The sequence below is a fragment of the Vipera berus genome (assembly GCF_964194415.1).
Source record: "Vipera berus genome assembly, chromosome: 6".
NCBI classification, from domain to species: domain Eukaryota; kingdom Metazoa; phylum Chordata; class Lepidosauria; order Squamata; family Viperidae; genus Vipera; species Vipera berus.
The window spans coordinates 76,842,592-76,861,801 of record NC_138208.1 but is presented as its reverse complement, the minus strand read 5'-3'; the positions used below and the strand labels follow the sequence as shown (position 1 = coordinate 76,861,801).

Here is a 19,210-nt window from a genome sequence, read left to right as displayed (position 1 = left end):
AACACATTTGTTAAAAGATCACTTTTCAAAATTTGGGGAACCACTGCATTCATCTCAGCTGGATACCCAGGAAAAAATAACACGTTGGTTGTCCTGCTTTTGGTATTATGTTGCTCAGACTCAATTGAGCTCATTTGGTGATCCCTGGGCCACTGTGTAATTAGTTTGTCTTGATTATCTTGACAGTTACAGTAAGACAAATAAAGACCAAGCCAAAATACACCATGGAACAGTAATAAATTGTATCATATGCAAAAAATATTCCTGATTTGCAGAATGGCAGAAGTTCAAGACCGCTTAGTGATGGGACAGTGGCAGCAGCAACACAATCAGAACCACCCCTTGATCGACTCCATCTCCAGGTGGGGTCGAAAACATCCACTAGAGAACACTGGTTTGCATATTCTTGCTGTAAAGTATCTCTGTGTATTTCAGTAAATCGACTTTAAAAATAGCCCAGATCTTTGTTATTGAGATCTAACCCTAAAGGGGAGGGAACCAGCACAAGCTGGTTGTATATGAAAAAAGTGGATTTTTCCCTTTTCTTTTATGGAGGGGGTGTGTGATAGTAGTGGATTTCAGCTACTTTCCCATGTCTTGTACAGGTTAATAGAAGGGTAATTGTCAACATACTTGTAGTGCTGGAATCTTTTCAAGCTGCCTTGAAGATGAGGGAGTAATGAATAGTAAAGGGCCTCTAGGTCACAGCTATCCATCCCTCTTAAATTCCTGGAAAATGGTGTTCAAGTGGGCCAGAAAACTTGCCACACAAGTTTCTGAATCCATACGATCGGCATGGAGCATGTTTCTCTTCTCTCTGCCCTGATGTCCCCCCCCCCGTACATCTCTAATTAGAGATCCAAATTAGAATCGAATTCGAATTCTATGCCAAATTAGAATATTTTCCATCTGTAACGGACCACAATTCCAAATAGTGGGTGCCAAGCATTATACATTTTATACACCTTGGGCCTTTTCAAACTGCTGAGCTGAAATGTATTCTTGAGCAACCTGGGGACAATCATTATGAAAAAAATGGCCGGGCTGCGTTTGTGGCCATGGTTAGGGGCAGATGGGAAAACGTCTCTTGAAACCAAGGTGGTACCATTAGATTAATGAGAGAGGGAGTTATTTTTGTTCTAATACACAGAGGACACAATTGACCCTTTAGCAGGGTGGGGTGGGGGGGCAAGCCACAATCTTAGGCCCCATGAATTCTCCCTGGTTAGAATTGTGTAGAAAGAATGACTTTTTTGGGCAACTATCACAAAGTAAATAGATATGTGATGGGCACCAGAGGTGGAGAGGTATCAGCAGCCCTTGCTTTTAGTAGTGAAGGAAGTTGAGTTTGAGGACCAGATGCAAAAGGGCCCATGTATTGTAAAAACTCTATTTATATTCGTAAGGATATACAGATGAGCATGTTCTTTACTGTGTTAAAAAGGCAAGCGAATTTCATCCATCAGGAAAAAAAAATAAAGATCAATGTGCCATTTATGGTTAAGCACTGGAATAATCAACATGTCTTAAGTACCACAATGCTGGTCCCCGACTCTCTCAACATGTTCCCACCAAATCTACACATCCTCTGTGTAATACCTACATCAGAAGACTCATCACTTAGAACATTTCGCATCTTGGAATAGGAGACCTTAAAATTTACTGTAGGAAGGTTTTGTTTTTTGTTTTTATAAAAAAAGGACATAACATGTAATTTTTAAACAAGTTTATAATCTCCTCATGAATTTTGTTAATAAAAAAGAAACAACTGAACAAAAATGTTTATATTATCAAGGCAGAGTTGAATATATATATAACACAATTTCTTTGCAATTCATTATCTTGTCAGTAACATGACTCCATCAATTAAACACATATATGTTGAAGGCAGCATATGCACTTGTATTACAGACATCTATTATTTCCCCACTGCTAGTCCTTCCAAAAGGAACTCAACATATGTCACACTATATATGCAAAAGTTGACTCCTCCTCTATTAAAGTGCAACACATCACTTTCCAAGTAGACAAAAAGAATAATATCCTATCTTTACTATACCCACCTGCAGTATATAAAAATGGAGGAGCTATCCCACAATTTTTCACCCCTATGGCAGCCTACTATGCTGTCTTCATGATTACTTTGATAAAACAGAATTTAGTGTTCTAAGTTCATCATGAACTAAGTCTGATGAAAATAACCAAGTATTTTGGCAGGGATGAATTAACAGCATGCATTTCGGAATATAGGAGCATCTCATCCACTTGAACCAATGTGATCATATCTTAAAAATGGTATGTAAAAGCCATCAATAATTTGGTTGCTAATATAGGTAAGTCAAGCTTATGAGATGTTTGTATTTAAGGAGATGCTCACAACAAATTCTAATTTATTTGGTGAATGCCTGAAAGATGCATTACTTCATCTAAGCCAAAAACAGATGGAAGAAACTAAAGGCAATTATGAATTAAACTTGGCTCAAATCTTTAAGATGCAGCATTAATAAGAATGTCCCAAGGGTGAAATTATAAACCATCTGCAATAAATTCAGTGTTCTTATTCTGGCAGGAACACTTGATAGTAAATCAGATACATCTCTGCTGAAACACTGGTTATTTCAAATGGAAAAGGTGATAGGTATTCCCCAAACAAACCAGGTTTAAATGTTTGAAAGTACATTCATGTTTTGTAAGATATGATTAGCAGCAATAATAAATCTAATTATGCTATGCATATTTATGTTAGCCAAACCCTGGAGCAGTAGTAGAAATCTTCTACCACAATGGCAAGCCCTTTAAGATTATATTTTCAAAGAAACAATGGAACTCTTGGCAGAGGCATTGGAAATACAACTTATATGTAAAAAAAAATTCAGAGTATGTCAGCTTTCATGCATCCCTTCAATTTAAATTTGCACTACTAAAAAACCTAGGAAATGTCAAAAAAAACAAAACAAAACCCACAATTGCAGGACTTAACTGATTTTTCTCTTGTAAAGGGACTTATTACCATAGTGATATAGTGAGGAAATCAAGGGTTAGTGATGTTCCTATGAAGGCCACACTGGTTTGGTCTTCCTCAAGTCTGACAAAGGCAACTAAAAGGTAACTTAAACCTAAAACATCTGTTTCCTTAGGCCAGTGTTTCCCAATCTTGCCAACTTTAAGACCTGTGGACTTTCAACTTCCAGAATTCCCCAACTAGTCATGCTGGCTGGGGAATTCTGGGAGTTGAAGTCCATGTGTCTTAAAATTAACAAGATTGGGAACTACCTAAAATAGCTGTAAGGAGGAGTTCACAACTTTGCCTATTCATATTTGAATTCCTTTGTACAATACATTTAGTGTTTATATTTTTTAAAGTACAACTTTTCAATTTCTACGCTACCTTTTTTATTTAAAATCGGACAATAGACACACAGTCAGTAGCTGTCCCAGCCAAAGGACCACACAGACAGTAAATTGACAAGCAGAGAACAAAACAGAAAAATAAAATTAAAAAAAGACCCTGAAAGATTCAAGAATACCAATGATGACAGGGTTACAGCACTCACCACACGCACTGGAAAAAAAATCAGTATTCTTATGTTTATGCTTTGACACAAAAAAGTTCAGAAATGCTTTTATTCTCTTTTTTAAAAAAATGTCGACAAGACAGCCATTTTGTTCAGAAGGTAACAGCTTCCTTTATAAATGGAAAAAAGTAAAAAACGTTTATTACAAAAGCAGCACCGGTTGCACTGATAAAGACTGAGTGTTTGGCAAGAGAAGAGTTTGTCTTGGTAACTTTGGCAGCCCCCAACCACCCACTGCCTGATTTCTCTGCTCTGTCACCTTTTCCAAAGGAGAATGTATTAAATATGCAGAAGTCTATCCTTTCACTTCTATTGCTGCAGTAGTACCTATCGGTTTCCAACAACTGTGAGAAAAATGTATCCTATTTCCATTTGATAAGGTCACTCCAGGATTCTATGCTATGGCGATCTACTCATATTAGAAGTTTATCTTATGTTCAGATACAGAAATTTTCCTGACAGAATACTAGAATTGATTGATAGAAGAAACAAATGTTTAATACCGTACTACAGATGAACATGGATGCGTATATATTCCCAGCGATCTTTAACCCTCCCCCACATTAAAAAAATGGTATTTAATGGTACATCTATTTGCTGTACTCTTTGTTTCTTAGCTATTGCAAGTCTTTGGAAGTTTTCAGATAGTACTTGGCATTTCTATACAAAAACCAAGGGCCAAAAGTAGTGATTGTAACAAATCATTAAAAAAGAAAGGTGTTTTACATTGACATGTCTCCTGTTTTCTTTATAACTGCATAATTCTGAAGCTGAAGTTCTCTTTTCCTTTTAAAAAATGTTTGAAACCTGGTTTTGATGAAATTAGAGTGAGAATCTGGATCATTAAACAATCCAATGAAGCTGGCACAAGAAATTACCTTAATCTTTCAAGGTCTTAATTGTACCAATTTAATAACAAATGCCAAATTCTCTCTGTGTAGCATTTTTGAAGATCATGAGCATATTTTATTAACTGAAAACCAGCTTTTCAGAGCTTAAAAGGAAAACATTCTCAAAACAGACAAGCCTCGTTACCCAACAAAATATATTAACATGGCTAATCTAAATAAAATTCATGTAAAACTGAAGTGAGCAACAAGGCACATTAAAAAAAAAGAATGCTTTTCCAGAAAAATTTCTTGGGGTATATTTTCTGGACGCAAAAGCTTGGTCTTATTTGTTGCAGATATCTAAACTGAGGAAAGCTGTGACTGTTCAATGAAAAATCAGATTGCAAGACATAGGTATGAGCATTTCATTTTGTCATGCAATGGAGCCAATGTTGGTTAAATCTACAAGATTGTTAACCAACTTCTATTTTATGGTTAAAAAGAAATAAGAAGCTCTTGCTGTTCCAGAATTACTCCTAACTTACAATCTCCAGAGAAGTTGGGATTAGAGTGTCCAGAAGTCCCAGATGACATAACCAACCAGAATAGGATGATTGTTCTATAAACTCATGGCCAACACCTTGTATTTAGGGCCCATAGTTCCTAGAAAAATGAAGAAAGACAGGACCTCTTTCCAAATGGCATCAAGACTACCTGGATATTTTACTGCTGTTAGATCAATGTTTGCATATAAGAACTTGTTTGTGCATTTTCTCTCCCCAAAATTTTTATTGAAAGCTTAGATCCATCCTTAAAATGCAAGAGAATCCACAATAGAGGGTAAAAAAAATTATACAAGAAGGAAAAGAAGAGTTACACAGGAGCTCCAGTCCAGATCTGTGGTTAGAATGGCAAGGATTCAACGTCTGCTATACTAATAAGAGTAATTTAACAAATTTCTGCTCCCCCTCAGAATGTGGTGAATGAAATGCAAATAATAGTTTTTATCACCATTCCATTGCAGTGGGGCCTTTAAGTAGTTCTGGGAATATAGTATTTTTTGTAACACATCCTGTTTTGCATTAGTATAGCCACATGTGAGGGAAGAGTTAAATGCTCAAGAAGCATTAGCATAAACAAGGCAATAAGCACATGAGAATGTAGGAACAACCACAAACTATCTTCCCCATATTTTTTTTTTGAAAAATTCCCCCTTCAAACAAAACTAAACAAAAAGCTATCAAGGAGAATCTCAGTTGAGTTTACAAGCAGAAGTAATTTCAACCAGAGATAAGGAGATTCCAGAGCTTTTCCTACAGAGAATGGATTATTTTACAACAGGGAACAAGGGCAGCTAAAGATCCAACCATATAACTCAATAGGATAAGCACTGGTGGAAAATGTTAGGCCTAAAGGCTGAGATGGTTTTACAGGCGGCATTAAATTCCTACAGTGAGTAATTAGGGACAAAGGAGGAAAACTGACAGGAAGATTTCAAAGCAGCAGGTCCTACCAAAATATGCCATTCAAACAATAGAGCCAAGGGTGTGGCTTTGGTATGAGACATGGGTGAATAGTATGTATAGTAGCTGTCTATATGCCTTCCGGTAAAGGCAACTGCCAACTTAAGATCATTCAAGTGTCTTCTCTTTTATGTCAAAAAGCATTAACTAGAGGCTCTCATTGCTTTAAAGCTATCATTACAGATCTCTCAAACCATGGAGGTGCTAACTAAGAGCAATATGAACCCTTCATTAGCAAACCTAAAAGAAGAAAGACTGTTTATAATTCAAAACCAAGCTTATTTATGCCCAGTCCATTTTCTGAATCGTCTCCAAGACAACAAGAACACCTAATTTGCCCTGCTGCATTCTTTCAAAATTGTGTGCATGACGTCATGTGAGCTGGCTTTCCCGATCTGAACATAGGCATGTGCTGGGTAGAGATGAGGCAGGCAGCAGGGGAAAGGGGATGTTAGTGAGGAAGGATGAAATACAGCATCCATAAAGGAAGAAAAAAAAATCTTTTAAGAGTGAGGCTATATTGGAGACATTGCATTCTTTGTCAAAAAAGGAGCATATTTATGCTCCTCGTGACCCTGAAACCTGAAATAAGAAAATTAGTTTAATGAACGTAGGAATATAGCAAAAGCAAAGTTTGTTGTTCCAGTGAATGTTTTAAGAATAAATTATGCATAGAACTAGCAGCGCCCATAGCCAAAATGTATTTTCATTATTAATATTGCTAAGCACATTGATTTGTGCTTAGATTGTAAGCCGCCCTGAGTCTTCGGAGAAGGGCGGGATATAAATGGGATTTAAAAAAAATACAATTCAAATGAATGTTCAGATTCCGAATTAGGCTGTGAACTGTAACATGTTAACCTAATACTATGTAGAGAAGCTGTGCTGAATTCTCAGTCATGGATGGAAGCTCTGGAAGATACCACCGTGGATATGATGAAACACTCACAAAGAATTTATACAGATAAAATGAGAGAAGTGTGGGGGGGGGGGAAAGGGCACCGTTCAGCCAAAAACGCAACAATAGTGTTGACTAAAATACCAAGAAGATGAGCTTAAGAAAACAGCTGCCAGATTTCAGAGCTCATTTGGTAAACAAAAGTGAGGCTCACAACAAGCAGAACAATAAGGAAAACACTAGAACGGATCCCATGCTTATTTAATGAATGGATCACTAAGAATATGCGACACTTCCCACTTCTCCTTTAGGATCAAAACTCCTTTAGAGACATAAGCAGCAAATCTAGCTAAATGGATGTTGGCCAATTATAAGACACTATTTAGAGGACATCGAATTCCCCACACAGGCCAAAGATTTTCATTATTTGTAAAGTAAAATAAAGGCAAGCGCCTCGTCACACTTCCTAGTCTTGGCAAATTTCAGAGCAGATACATCCCAGAGCCAATGGGAAAGTAACTGTGCGGCATATATTCCAACGGAGAAAGGCAGTAAGAAGATGAATGCAGGCATTATCGACTGGAGGAATTACCAGTTTATGTCCATTTGTTTATAAAAAGGTGCACCAAGAGTTTTCCCTCCTCCCCTTTTCATAGGCTTTATTATTCTCATGACTCCTTGTGCTGGGAGGGCCTGACCCTGTGGCAGGCTGCTGTGGAGAAGTAGTGCTGGCTTCAGTCAAGATGATTCCTCAAGTGCATTGACAACTTGCTCCAGGATGTCTGGGCAGTGATCGGCTATCTGCTGGAGAATGGCATTTGCAAACTCTTGTAGCTCTGCGCTATCCTTCTCGGCCTTTTCCAGCTCGTCATGAAGCTGCAAAAAAAGAAAAAAGAGAAGAAGAAAAAAACTTTCAGTCCCTGCACTCACTCGGGTTCATTAAACGGCCAAATCAAGATTCAGTTTTCCCTCTAAGGGTTGATAAAAAAAAAGGGCTGTTCCCATGTTATTTGGAGGCAATCATATACTCTGACTATATACTGAAATCAACTGCAGCTCCTCGATCCATTAGATACAGGTAATCCTCGACTTACTACAGTTTGTCTAGTGACTGTTCAAAGTTACAATGTCACTGAAAAAAATGACGTATGACCGTTGCGACATCCCCACAGTCATGTGATCAAAATCCAGACCCTTGGCAACTGACTCATATTTATGACAGTTACAGTGTCCTGGGGTCATGTGTTCACTTTTTGCGACCTTCCGACAAGCAAAGTCAATGGGGAAGCCAGATTCGCTTAGCAACCATATTGCTAATTTAATAACTGTCACGATTCCCTTAACAACTGTGGGAAGAAAGGTCATAAAATGGGGCAAAACTCACTTAACTGTTTTGCTTAGCAACAACAAATTTGGGGCTTAATTGTGGTTGCAAATCGAGGACTACCTGTACAAAAATTTGCAGAACATTTTAAAGCCCAAAATAGATTAAGAGATTTGAGCTCCTTTTACCTCACTGTTCTGTCTAAAAGGCAGAGGCTGTCTTGAACTGAGATCACACCATGCAAGAACCATTTGAAGTTCTGAAATAATTATTACTTGCCAGAGATATTTTTTCTTACGTTAACGTTATCCAGACATGTTTGGCTATTGATGACTATTTTAACAGATACATGTTTGGTGTTTTCTTGGCAAACAGCATCAGTATAACAATAAAAAAGGTTTATTGATGGCTTCTTTACGCCTGGTGGTCTTTCAACCAAATACCTTGAATATGTTATCTATGCTCCAAATTTAAAGAATAATTTTAAGACAATTCATTCCCAGGGACTGAAAGATTGTTGTCACACATATACTGGACAAAACATCACTTTTTATGTCTTAAAAATTATAGTAAAGTGGCCCCAAAATTCAGGGTGTTTCTCCATGTATTTTGATGGAATTTGAATTTGTACCCACCAAACCCATTTTTTTTTACTACCGTCATTTCATGCACACCTCAACTGAGACCTCTGTCCACTTCTCTGAACTTAATTTCTTACACATTTTCTTCTTTGAAACCTAATAGGCAAGCTGTGACTTCAGAACTTGAGGTGGAAAGAGATGCATCAGTTAGGCCGAATGCTTATCAGGCCTCAATAAGTCTTTGGAAACCTAAGATAAACTTACAAGTCTTAATTGTAGGGAAGTGGAGGTGCCATCACAGAAAATTCTTGAATCCAAAATTGATTTAACTTCTCGTATACTTACAAATTGTATAAGGCAGCTTAGCTTCTGTGTATTTTCTACTGATTTTTAAATCCTCAGTAAATATTGTTTTTGTACCAATTTGATTCTTAAAACAGTGTTAAGAAGTATGAAGTATTTACATGTCAGTCAAAAATATATTTCTAAATAGTTAATCTTATTATGGTATAACATTTATTCATAAATATTTTTGTAGTGATACTATATTGAAAAATTGCCCAGACTGGTAAAATTAAAGCCAAGCAACATGGAGAAACCATAATATTTTATGCAAAGACATCTATGTTTTTGACCAATTTTAAATTATGGCTAATGAAAATACGGCATTTTCAGTGAAGATTCTCAGGAACTGGTAGAAAAAGGTGATTAGACAGTTTGGATTCAAACCTAAATTTAGCACAAAAACAGCCTTGGTCATTTGAGTTTCTGGAGCAAAATAGAGAAATTGAGATATTACTGATATTGCAGGTTGGCTTTTAATGTAATAATTTACCATATTCATACTAACCTCCAATGGACTGACAGCAAATTATAAACATATAAAATTAATAAAAGAACAAAACAAATTCCATCAATACAATCCACTGTCTGGCATCAGATCATTACTACTATGGCTGAAACATAATGCAAGTGAACGACGGGCTAGCCAAATGGTGTTGACTGGAGATATTTGGTTTCTGGAGATATTTGGTTTCTGGGAACATGGTTTGAATTTTCTGGGTGGACTGCTGGCACAAGATGAGTTGCACGTCTGAGGAACTGCTAAAAACGTTTTTGTTCAAACTTGATTGTGGCCAAGCTTGATTAAGAGGGCTTTGGACTCTTGGAGACACCGAGCCCTGACATGTAGATTTCAGATAAATATAGACGCATTAAGAAGGAAGGAGGGGTGTTGTTTTAATGAGGCCTACTAATGAAAAAATTAGAACACTGGATCATTACATTCTCAGACTTCACTGTCTATGCATTAATGTTCAATATAAGAAAGTAAGCAAAATGGAACTACGCTCCTGGTATAGAAATCAAATATGATTTAAAAGGTGTAACAGAGTCCTGATTTGGAATAATATGATTCCTATGTCTTTATCTGTTACATATTTGTATAGGGATTAGAAAATGATTATCTATATGCTTAAATGTTCTGCTTTATGTTACTAACAGATGTTTTGATTTATTCAAGTAACTGAAGAATACAGTTATCTAGAGGTCAGGAAGAAGTATTATTTCATGAATTCTAAGGTAGTAGCAGCTGACATTACTTGAGAAAGGGTGGATTTTAATAAGGAACCAACTATGGATATATACATTATGGGAATAAACCTTTCTGGCCACAGCATGCTTTATTTGTAATAAAAGTGAAAACAGATATGTATCTGAAATTTACTCTATGCAAGAGACTGCATTCCCAGTTTTGGATTCTTTAGATATCTCTTTTTCCTCTAGTATTAATACATGTGTATATTCTTATTACTTATATTGTCAAGGTTTTGACACAGAATTGTAGATTTTGTCAAAATTTGGAAAAAAAGAAAAGACATTTTTCTGGGTAAATATATATTTTTAGATTTTTTCTGATGAAAAGGGTAACATTTTGCCCCCCCCATTTTTGTTATTGTTGTGATTATTAATTTTAAAATTATAAAAGTTTTCTAATACCAAATCTATGCTTTTTTCTATTAGTTTAGTGTAATAGCTACAAAGCATAAAACTTCATTTCACTAAAGTATACAAAATGAATTCTGATAAGGTGATGTTTATTCTGATCATAGCAACTCCTATAAAAATCAGACTGATAAATTTAAGGAGGAAAAATTAAAAAAAACTTAAATCAAGAATGATACAGAGGCTCAAGTTTGAGGCACAAGATGGCAAAAGATCTGTTTAACAAAGAAAAGGATTTAAATTCAGTTATAAACTCAGCCATGCTAAAGCATGAAGAGAAAGTTATTCGGGATAGAAACAGATAATAATAAAAAATCCAGCAGCATTAGGTATATAATATGGTAAAAGAAAGATTCAATACAATTAAGTGCTTGGAAGTCAAAAACTTGTTTCTAAGAATGCAAATATACTACATGGTTATATATGTATATTCAAATAAGCATGATACAGAAACAAAGCAGTTCTTTAGTTTAATGTATTGGTTAAGGTGCTAGACTAGAAAATGGAAGATGGTCATGGAAAGATAGTTGGGTGACTTGGGGCTAGTCCTTCTCTTTCACCCAATACATCCCAGAGGATTATGGTCCTGGGGAAAATAGGAAGCAGAAGCATTATGTAATGCTGTCTTGAGCTGTACAAAGAAAGGTGGGATAGAAATGCAATACATAAATACATGCAAGAAACATATATACTCTGAAAAGATATCAAGCCATATCAGAAGCTTTGTTGCAATAAGTAAAAGAAACAGACTTTCCACATCATTAGTTATCTAGCAGATTGAAGAAATATAACTGAAGCATAAAGCTTATATCAGCAAATAAATGTGCACATCTAGTTTAGGATCCATAACCATTCTTCAAAATCCAAACAAGTGGTTTATTCTTGCAAAATTATTTTTGCCATACAATAATTTTTCAATGAAAGACTCCAGATTTAATACTTATCTGTCAACCTCTTGATATATATTGTGTTTTATCCTATTTTAAGTTCATGACATTTTGAACAAAAAACCCTCTTTGAAAGCAAAGCTTTTCATATTCAGAATAAGAAAAATGTTATTGAATTTCTAGATTACAAAAACAGGAAGAAAAATACGGATTCGTTGTTAATTTTCAGTTTGACTAACTAGGATATTTCAGATTTATAAAGAGAATATTATTATTTTTTTGCTGAAATACAGCAGTAGCATATTTCCAGATCACTTTCAAATCCCTTTTATATACACTGAATACAAATACACTCAAGATTCTATTTCAGGTTAATTTAAGGGCAGATTTTCTCATTTATACTTTAAGCACCAGAAATGTTTGGAACCCATTTTATTAAAAAGGGTATACTTTAGCCTTGTCTTGATATAATGATTAATAGCTCAGAACAGTAATACATGAACGAGTCTTGGGCTTTTAAGCTATCTTACTTTCCATAAACTGCAGTTAATTGTAATTAGGGCAGGCCTGGGGAAAAATTAATTGGGTCTTTCGGCATGTCTAGGGCAACGTGACATAGATCAGCTAGGATTTCTTGGAAGTTGTGTAGTGAAGTAATTTTACACTCTGGATAAAACGTCATCACATTTTTTTCTCTTTAATAGATATTATTTTACTTATTCTAATATGGGTTAAGCTGACAGTACTGAATTTGGGGGGTTTTCTATCCATTCTGCTGATAGAAAGATGGAATTCTGACCTCGAATCCTGCGTTGACAATATATTTCCGAATTCATATTATTTAAGAATAGCAGTACCTACACCTTGAAGTACCCTTATACCCTGAAGTGAAAAAACTGGACACTTCTATTTAGAAAAGAAAACAATTTCAGACCTAACACTCATCACAGTTTCCAAGGAACTGTCAAGACACGCTCCCAGTTTAAACACCCCAATGAAAACATCAGATTCTGACCTGCTCCAGAGTCATCTTCTGCAGCTCCTTCTCCCAAGCTGCACGATCATCATCCAGGTGGTACGAGGTGGGAGGAGTGAGTCCACGGAGAATCAGAGGGTCGCGGTCATGGCACAGGGCTGTCAAATGTCCAATATATAACTTCAACTTGCTACGATTCTGATCAAGGTCTAAAAGAGGCTGAATTACCTAAAATAACAGAAAATAATTCAATCATAGCCTGAAACAGAAATGAAGCGAATGTTTAATGAACGTTAGAAACTGGAGGAAAGCTGAAAGAAATCTACCAACTACTGGGCAAGGAAGGGGTATATGCAGAGACAGTCTCAGAAGACTTGCAGTCAACTTTTGCTTAACTAAAAAAGTACTTTCAGGAAACTTAACATTTCACACAATCCCTCCACCCCAAAACCACTGTACCTTAGAATACCATTTTTAAATGTTTTGAAAAACGCAGGGAGTCACATTTCTTTTTGATCATTACCAACGAAACATGAGGCAGTATGAAATGAAATTTCTGACAAAGGATTTACAGAGATTCAGCAAAGACTACCAATGGCAAACTTCTGGCTGCCTAAATGTTCACTGCAAGCAGAATTGTGGCTGCACCTGCTGCTTGTCAGCGGGCCTAAGGTATCTTTCCAACCATACCCTTTAACCCTAATAATGAATGTAGAAGGGTGATAATCTCTCAGTCAACAGAAACAGGTGCTGGTATTACTTTCAACAGTGTCGATGAACACACAATTGTTCTGGCTCCTTTGCTATGTTTCCAACACTCTGTGAATGGATTAATGGCCATGCAATAGGAGGAGCTGAAAGCTTTAGATTAGTGGTGTCAAAATCTTTTCTCCAGTAGAAACCCTGTTTATAGTACAACATTGGGATTAACATTTTAGCGCAGCATAAAGAGGCAGCATGGAATAACACAAGGAACCTAGATGGAAAATATCAATAGTCTATGTTATCAAAGAAAAATTAAAACAAGAGGGAGCGTTTGAATAGGTCTTCACTAATTAAAATGAGGAAAACAAATATGTTTTTATTGAGACGATTGACATGATCTTCCTCCCATGGAGTGTTTTCTCGTTGAGAGCTAAACTATGTTAAAAGTACACTACCACACAGCTGAAAGCGGAACTTTTTGTCTAAATACTTTCTGCACCTTTCACTTTTGCCTTTGCAGATGGAGAGGAGGCTATATTAATAATTAAAAGGAATTGTTTTTGTTATTATCGTCAGTTATCTTTATCACTTGTGGGAAGCCTCCTAAGTTGATGTTATAGTTTACTTTTGAAATGCTGACTCTGGTGGCTTGGAGTCTGGCAGAGATCTCTGAAGAGTTTGCTTATTTTCGCTTGGGACTCATTTGCCTCATCAGTAAGTGTGTCTTATCTCTAGCCTTCTCCCACATCTAATTTGAGCTGGCCACTTAGCAAGAGCTGCACCACTTCCCACAGTGGCAGAGCTTATCTTGAGAGGATACAAAAGCACCTGCCAAATAGACAGGGCTGATGGACCAGTTCACCAGTCCTTGCACCACCGACATGCTTTCTAGAGCACCGTCAAGGAGGGAGCCTTTCCCAAGACACAGGAATATTTTTCAATAGGCTTTCTTAATTAAAAATAATATATGATTCTGCCCTAGCAGTATTTCTTCATTTGTCTGTTTTTAAATGTTTTTGAATATGCCTTGCTGCTGAATTTCCTAAGCCTGGTTCAAAGCAATTTGTAGAAACTGACTATTACAAGGTATTATTTAGTTACGTGTTTTTAAATCTCAGTGCTGACAAGAATTTCAGCTGTGCTAAGTAATGAAATTTATTAACTCCATTAATGTATCTTATGGGATTGTTCTTAGCATTGGTCTCACATGGTTGCAGGATATGTTCGTTTTTGCACTGTGCTTGCCTGGTTCTTACCACAAAGCTCTCAAATCTATGTATGATGTTATGTGTTTTGTTCACTGGTCTGTCATACAATCCGATGTTGATGAGGGCTGAGAGGAGGTAACTTGCCCACTCAGTTGGCTTCCATGTCTAAAGGAGGACTAGAATCTGAGTCCCACACTCCTAATTAGATTAGGGCTCTTGGTAGAAGTTTCATATTCCCATGATTTCGATAGGCATGGCAAGTTCTTAAATCTCTACAAACCATCTCAACTAGTCAAATCACCACTATGGTGACAATTTTGTTTAATTTTCTCATCCACTCAAATTGCCAAGGTAAGAATTTATCCTTACTTTCATAAATTATCATTCCAGTTGTAACCTTCTCATAACCAGCTTCTACATCCTACTACAAGGATTGTTTCACCGGTAACCTCCTTTGTCATCCCCACCTCATTCCTCTCCTACCTGCTTGCCTTTCTCCTCTACCTAAATGTGGATTCTTTGATTCTCTGCTTCTCTTCACTTACTGGCAGCATGAAGTACTGTTTTTATGTGTCAGTTTATTCTTTTCTTAAAAAATTTGGGAAACTGGCAGTACATTAACACTATTATAGGCCACAGGTAGAAAAAAGAAATCACAAATAGTGATAATGTGATTTTACATGGCTTGTAGGAAACCATAGGACCTAGATATCAGGTCTTCTAAGATACAACAGATAAGGTGTTTTCTTTTTGTAAAAGAAAAATATTTTATAAACCCTATATAACAAATTCTAGAGTAAAGATACAAAAAAATGACATACAATATACTGCTGTTAAATCCTGATGAATTTAAGCAGTTAAGCAGTAAGAGAATTGATTTGTCTTAAAGTTATTACCAAATATTCTTTTGAACCAGTAATTTCAAGACTCGAACAAAAGAATGAGGAGATAACAGATGTGGCTTTTGTACACAAGCAAAGGATAATTTTTATGGTAATCTCATTATTTAGATTTTAAACTACAGTCATGTGAGAAAGAAAGTACACCCTCTAAGGTTTTACACATCAGGACATAGTAAAAATCATCTGGTCCCTAGCAGTTCTTAAAAATAGGTAAATGCAACCTCAGATAAACAACTTTATCTTTAACTTCCTTCTTCTTCTTTGATATATCTGTCCCTGTGACTTTTACTCTTTTAAACCAACCAACCAACCAACCAACCAACCAACCAACCAACCAACCAACCAACCCATCCTCTCAATGAAGGGGAAAGGAGTATTGATTTACAACTTCACTTTTGGCATCTGTGATCCATGTTTTGATTCCCTCCTGAAAAAATTATTAGAATGTTCCTTACATAGGGATATGTAAAGCACTTTACAGACACAAGGATGTGTTTTACATAGCTACTATAGCTTGGGCCCTATTCACTTAAAGAAATGACTTTCCCATTTGTTACTAACTTAAGACTTCTGTTCATCCCGTATGGAAGTATTTCTCAACCTCAGCCACTGAATGAAGTGTGTGGACTTCCACTCTCAGAATTCCCCAGCCTGAATACTGCTCTACGAAAAAAAAACTGCCAGGAAAAAAACTTGGCTAGGAATAACTACGTAGGGACAGGGTTTTTTTCACTGGTAGTACCAACAATGGAAATTCTTTCTTTACTAAGGTGCAGACTTACTGGCTAATTTTAAGAGAAATCTATTTTTATGATCAAGCATTCAGTATTTAATTTTAGCACTATCTCTAAAATGCATCTAATGATGATGTTTTGACACATTCTTTTTACTATTATTTACTGTTTTATCCGATAATATTAACCTATATCAGCTGCTGATAATTTATTTTGTTGTACTATAAATGTCATGGGCAAGTGAACCAAGAAAGCATTTGTGTAGAGTGGACAATCAATCAATCAATCAATCAATCAATCAATCAATCAATCAATCAATCTTTCTTGTTCATCTCACTTTCATATTCTTACATCCTATTGTGCTACCATTTGGATTCAAATATTATTATTTCAACTGTATCATTTATTCCATAACACAGTTTAATAAATCTTAAAGTTATAAAATGTCCCACTGCTTTCTCTCTGGTAACACTATATTATCACAAATGGAGAAAGAAATACAACTATGAATATACTTACATGAACTTTTCCCAACAAAATGAGCTCTCTATATGTTGAGTTTGATTTCTAATGCAATAATAAGACACTTTTCTCATTATTCAAGAAACCCTGCCTGCTACTTATTTTTACAATAAAATGTGTCTGAACTAATTAACTTACCTTATCTCTTCCTGTTCATTGGCATTCTTCAGCAAGATAGTTCATTTATTATTACAAACCATTTAAACATACAGAGACATGACAAAAAAGCAACTTCAAACACTATGAGATCACAATGAAGCTTGAATTAAACAATTTTCTGTATGAAGGGGACTACTTATTTAATTCTCAGATTGTCTTACTAAAAGTTAACCTCACATGTCTGGATTAGGAACAATAAATAGATTTAGTAAATCAAAATGTGTGCACAGAATCTGGTGTATTATTATTAATCTTCCAATCTAATTTTATTATAATGAACTTTTACATAATTGGGATACACCTTATAAACTTGCAGCAATGTCAACAGCATAGTTCATTTTGCTCATATATAAGCAGTGGAATTAAAATATTTTTATTTATGTGTAATTTAAGAATAAAAGATGGAACATACAACTTTGTTAGAAAAGTTTTGTAAACATAAATATTAGAAACCATGTTCAAATTGTGCTGTTAAATTATAATGGAAACATTTGTTCCTTTATGAATCATGCTATTGCTTTGCTGTAAATCCAATCACATGCTTTGGGAGAGTATTCTCACAAAACAATTAAAAGCTAACATAAATTACAAAACAATAAAGCTACAACAAAAGCAGGAATAACTTCTACATGCAAAGACCACATCTAAAGGGAAAAGGGAAGACACTTAAACCACATAATCACACAGAAGCAAGATGCAAGAGTGATCATTGGATATTTTTCTACTGGTAAATAAAGCCAATTCTCACCGTTCTGAACAAAATGGCTGAACTAAGAGCATCTGATTGGCTATGCCCAAATACCCTCCTCCTCATCCTATTGGTTGAGAGAAGACAAGGGGGGAAAGCACCAGAGAAGCATGGGAATGAAATAAAGATCTGGTTAGTATTTAAATAATTCAAATTAATAATGTAATAGGAAAGGGAGCACTATTTTGGCATACTTTTCTATTCTACTGTTCTGAATCATTGCATGTTTGGATAATTTACTTATTCATGATAATCTAAATGTGATTATAGTATAATTTTATCAACTAGAATGGCTAAAACATCTTTAATCTCCCCAGGCCATTGAGAACTATAGTGGAAAAATCCATGAGTTCTTAGTTTTCTTTAAGCCAGTATTAATATTTTCGGTAAGCTGGCCATCTTATATTACTGCTAATGTTTTTCCAGTTAGAAAGTTCTCTTGCATTAGCTATTGTGTTTGCTAAGCCATTTGATATCATCCAAATCATGTTTTAGTTTAGTGAGCAACATAGAAAGCTAGCCCATGCATCAGAAATGATAAATTAATTTCTTTTACGTCAAGATTTACTAAACTTGTAAGATAGGAGCCTATAATCATTTAGTACTGAGATTTTGCCATGGGGAAGACAGCCAATCTCTCCTTTAGGATAAGCAGTAAATCACAGATCTTATTCAAGCATGTATATTTCCAAAGGAAGTGGTCATTTCAAATAGTCCTCACATATAATGATAAGATTTGATGCAGTATCTAGGTAATTCTGATTTACTTTATCTACAATTACTTTTATCAGGCCACTAGAGTTTAATTTCCTTGAATATGATACAAATTTGTTATTCTGTCTGTAAGATTACATTCTGATTACCTCAATGACCTAGTACAATTTTATATTTTCTTTTATTTGAAGTAGACACTAATTACTTTAGCTATTTATTTAATCATATAATTTGTCAGCAATCATAATAAAGATAAACTCTATTATTATAAGAACAATAGGCCCACCAATAGAATACCAAGAAGAGTTCTGAAACAGTGAAACCTAATGATTTGCTTAGTTTTATATTTTTATATTTTACAATTTTATAAAAGAAAAGGAAACTCATCGTATAATTACAACAAACAGGTTCTTTGATTCTATTTCAAAAGAACTGATACTGGTCTTAGATACAATTAAAAAATGGACATATTTCAGTAGTGACAGATTAGTGTTAAAAAAAAAGGAACAACAATTAACTTACCTGGTCTGGGGAGGGCTTATGATTAGTTTGATTGAAATGAGATGATTTCAGATTATCATCTTCATAATTATCTGCCATCAGTTTCATGCGATTCTGAGTCTACCAAAGTGATAAAAGGACATTTCAATTTGATAAAACATTAACTTACATTTCTAATCTATAATATATATTCATTACTTTAGTAAGTGTCAGACCTAACTCAAGAATGATTTGACGCAATCTAGCCAAAGTTCAGTTCTTTACTTGAATATACCGTATAGACCAGGGGTAGGCAACCTCGGCTCTTTTATGACTTGTGGACTTCAACTCCCAGAATTCCTGATTCAGCTATGCTGGCTCAGGAATTCTGGGAGTTGAAGTCCACGATCATAAAAGAGCCGAGGTTGCCTACCCCTGGT

At 35.5% G+C, this 19,210-nt stretch overlaps 1 protein-coding gene across 8 annotated transcripts in view; it reads right to left on the bottom strand.

Annotated features, from left to right (window-relative positions):
* Positions 1-1,711: 1,711 nt before the first annotated feature.
* The window catches only part of ERC1 (ELKS/RAB6-interacting/CAST family member 1), a 157,033-nt gene continuing 139,534 nt past the window's right edge, over positions 1,712-19,210 (bottom strand). For 5 of the 8 annotated variants that reach the window (XM_081331581.1, XM_081331584.1, XM_081331582.1 and 2 more), the window contains 3 exons: positions 18,813-18,911; positions 12,638-12,826; positions 1,712-7,702 (listed from right to left, as the gene is read on the bottom strand). In XM_081331581.1, coding sequence (XP_081187707.1) covers positions 7,565-7,702; positions 12,638-12,826; positions 18,813-18,911 — 426 coding nt within the window. In that variant the 3' untranslated portion in view covers positions 1,712-7,564. Of the gene's footprint in view, positions 7,703-12,637; positions 12,827-17,576; positions 17,644-18,812; positions 18,912-19,210 lie in introns of those variants that run through there. The other 3 variants (XM_081331586.1, XM_081331587.1, XM_081331588.1) reach the window with 1 other exon arrangement.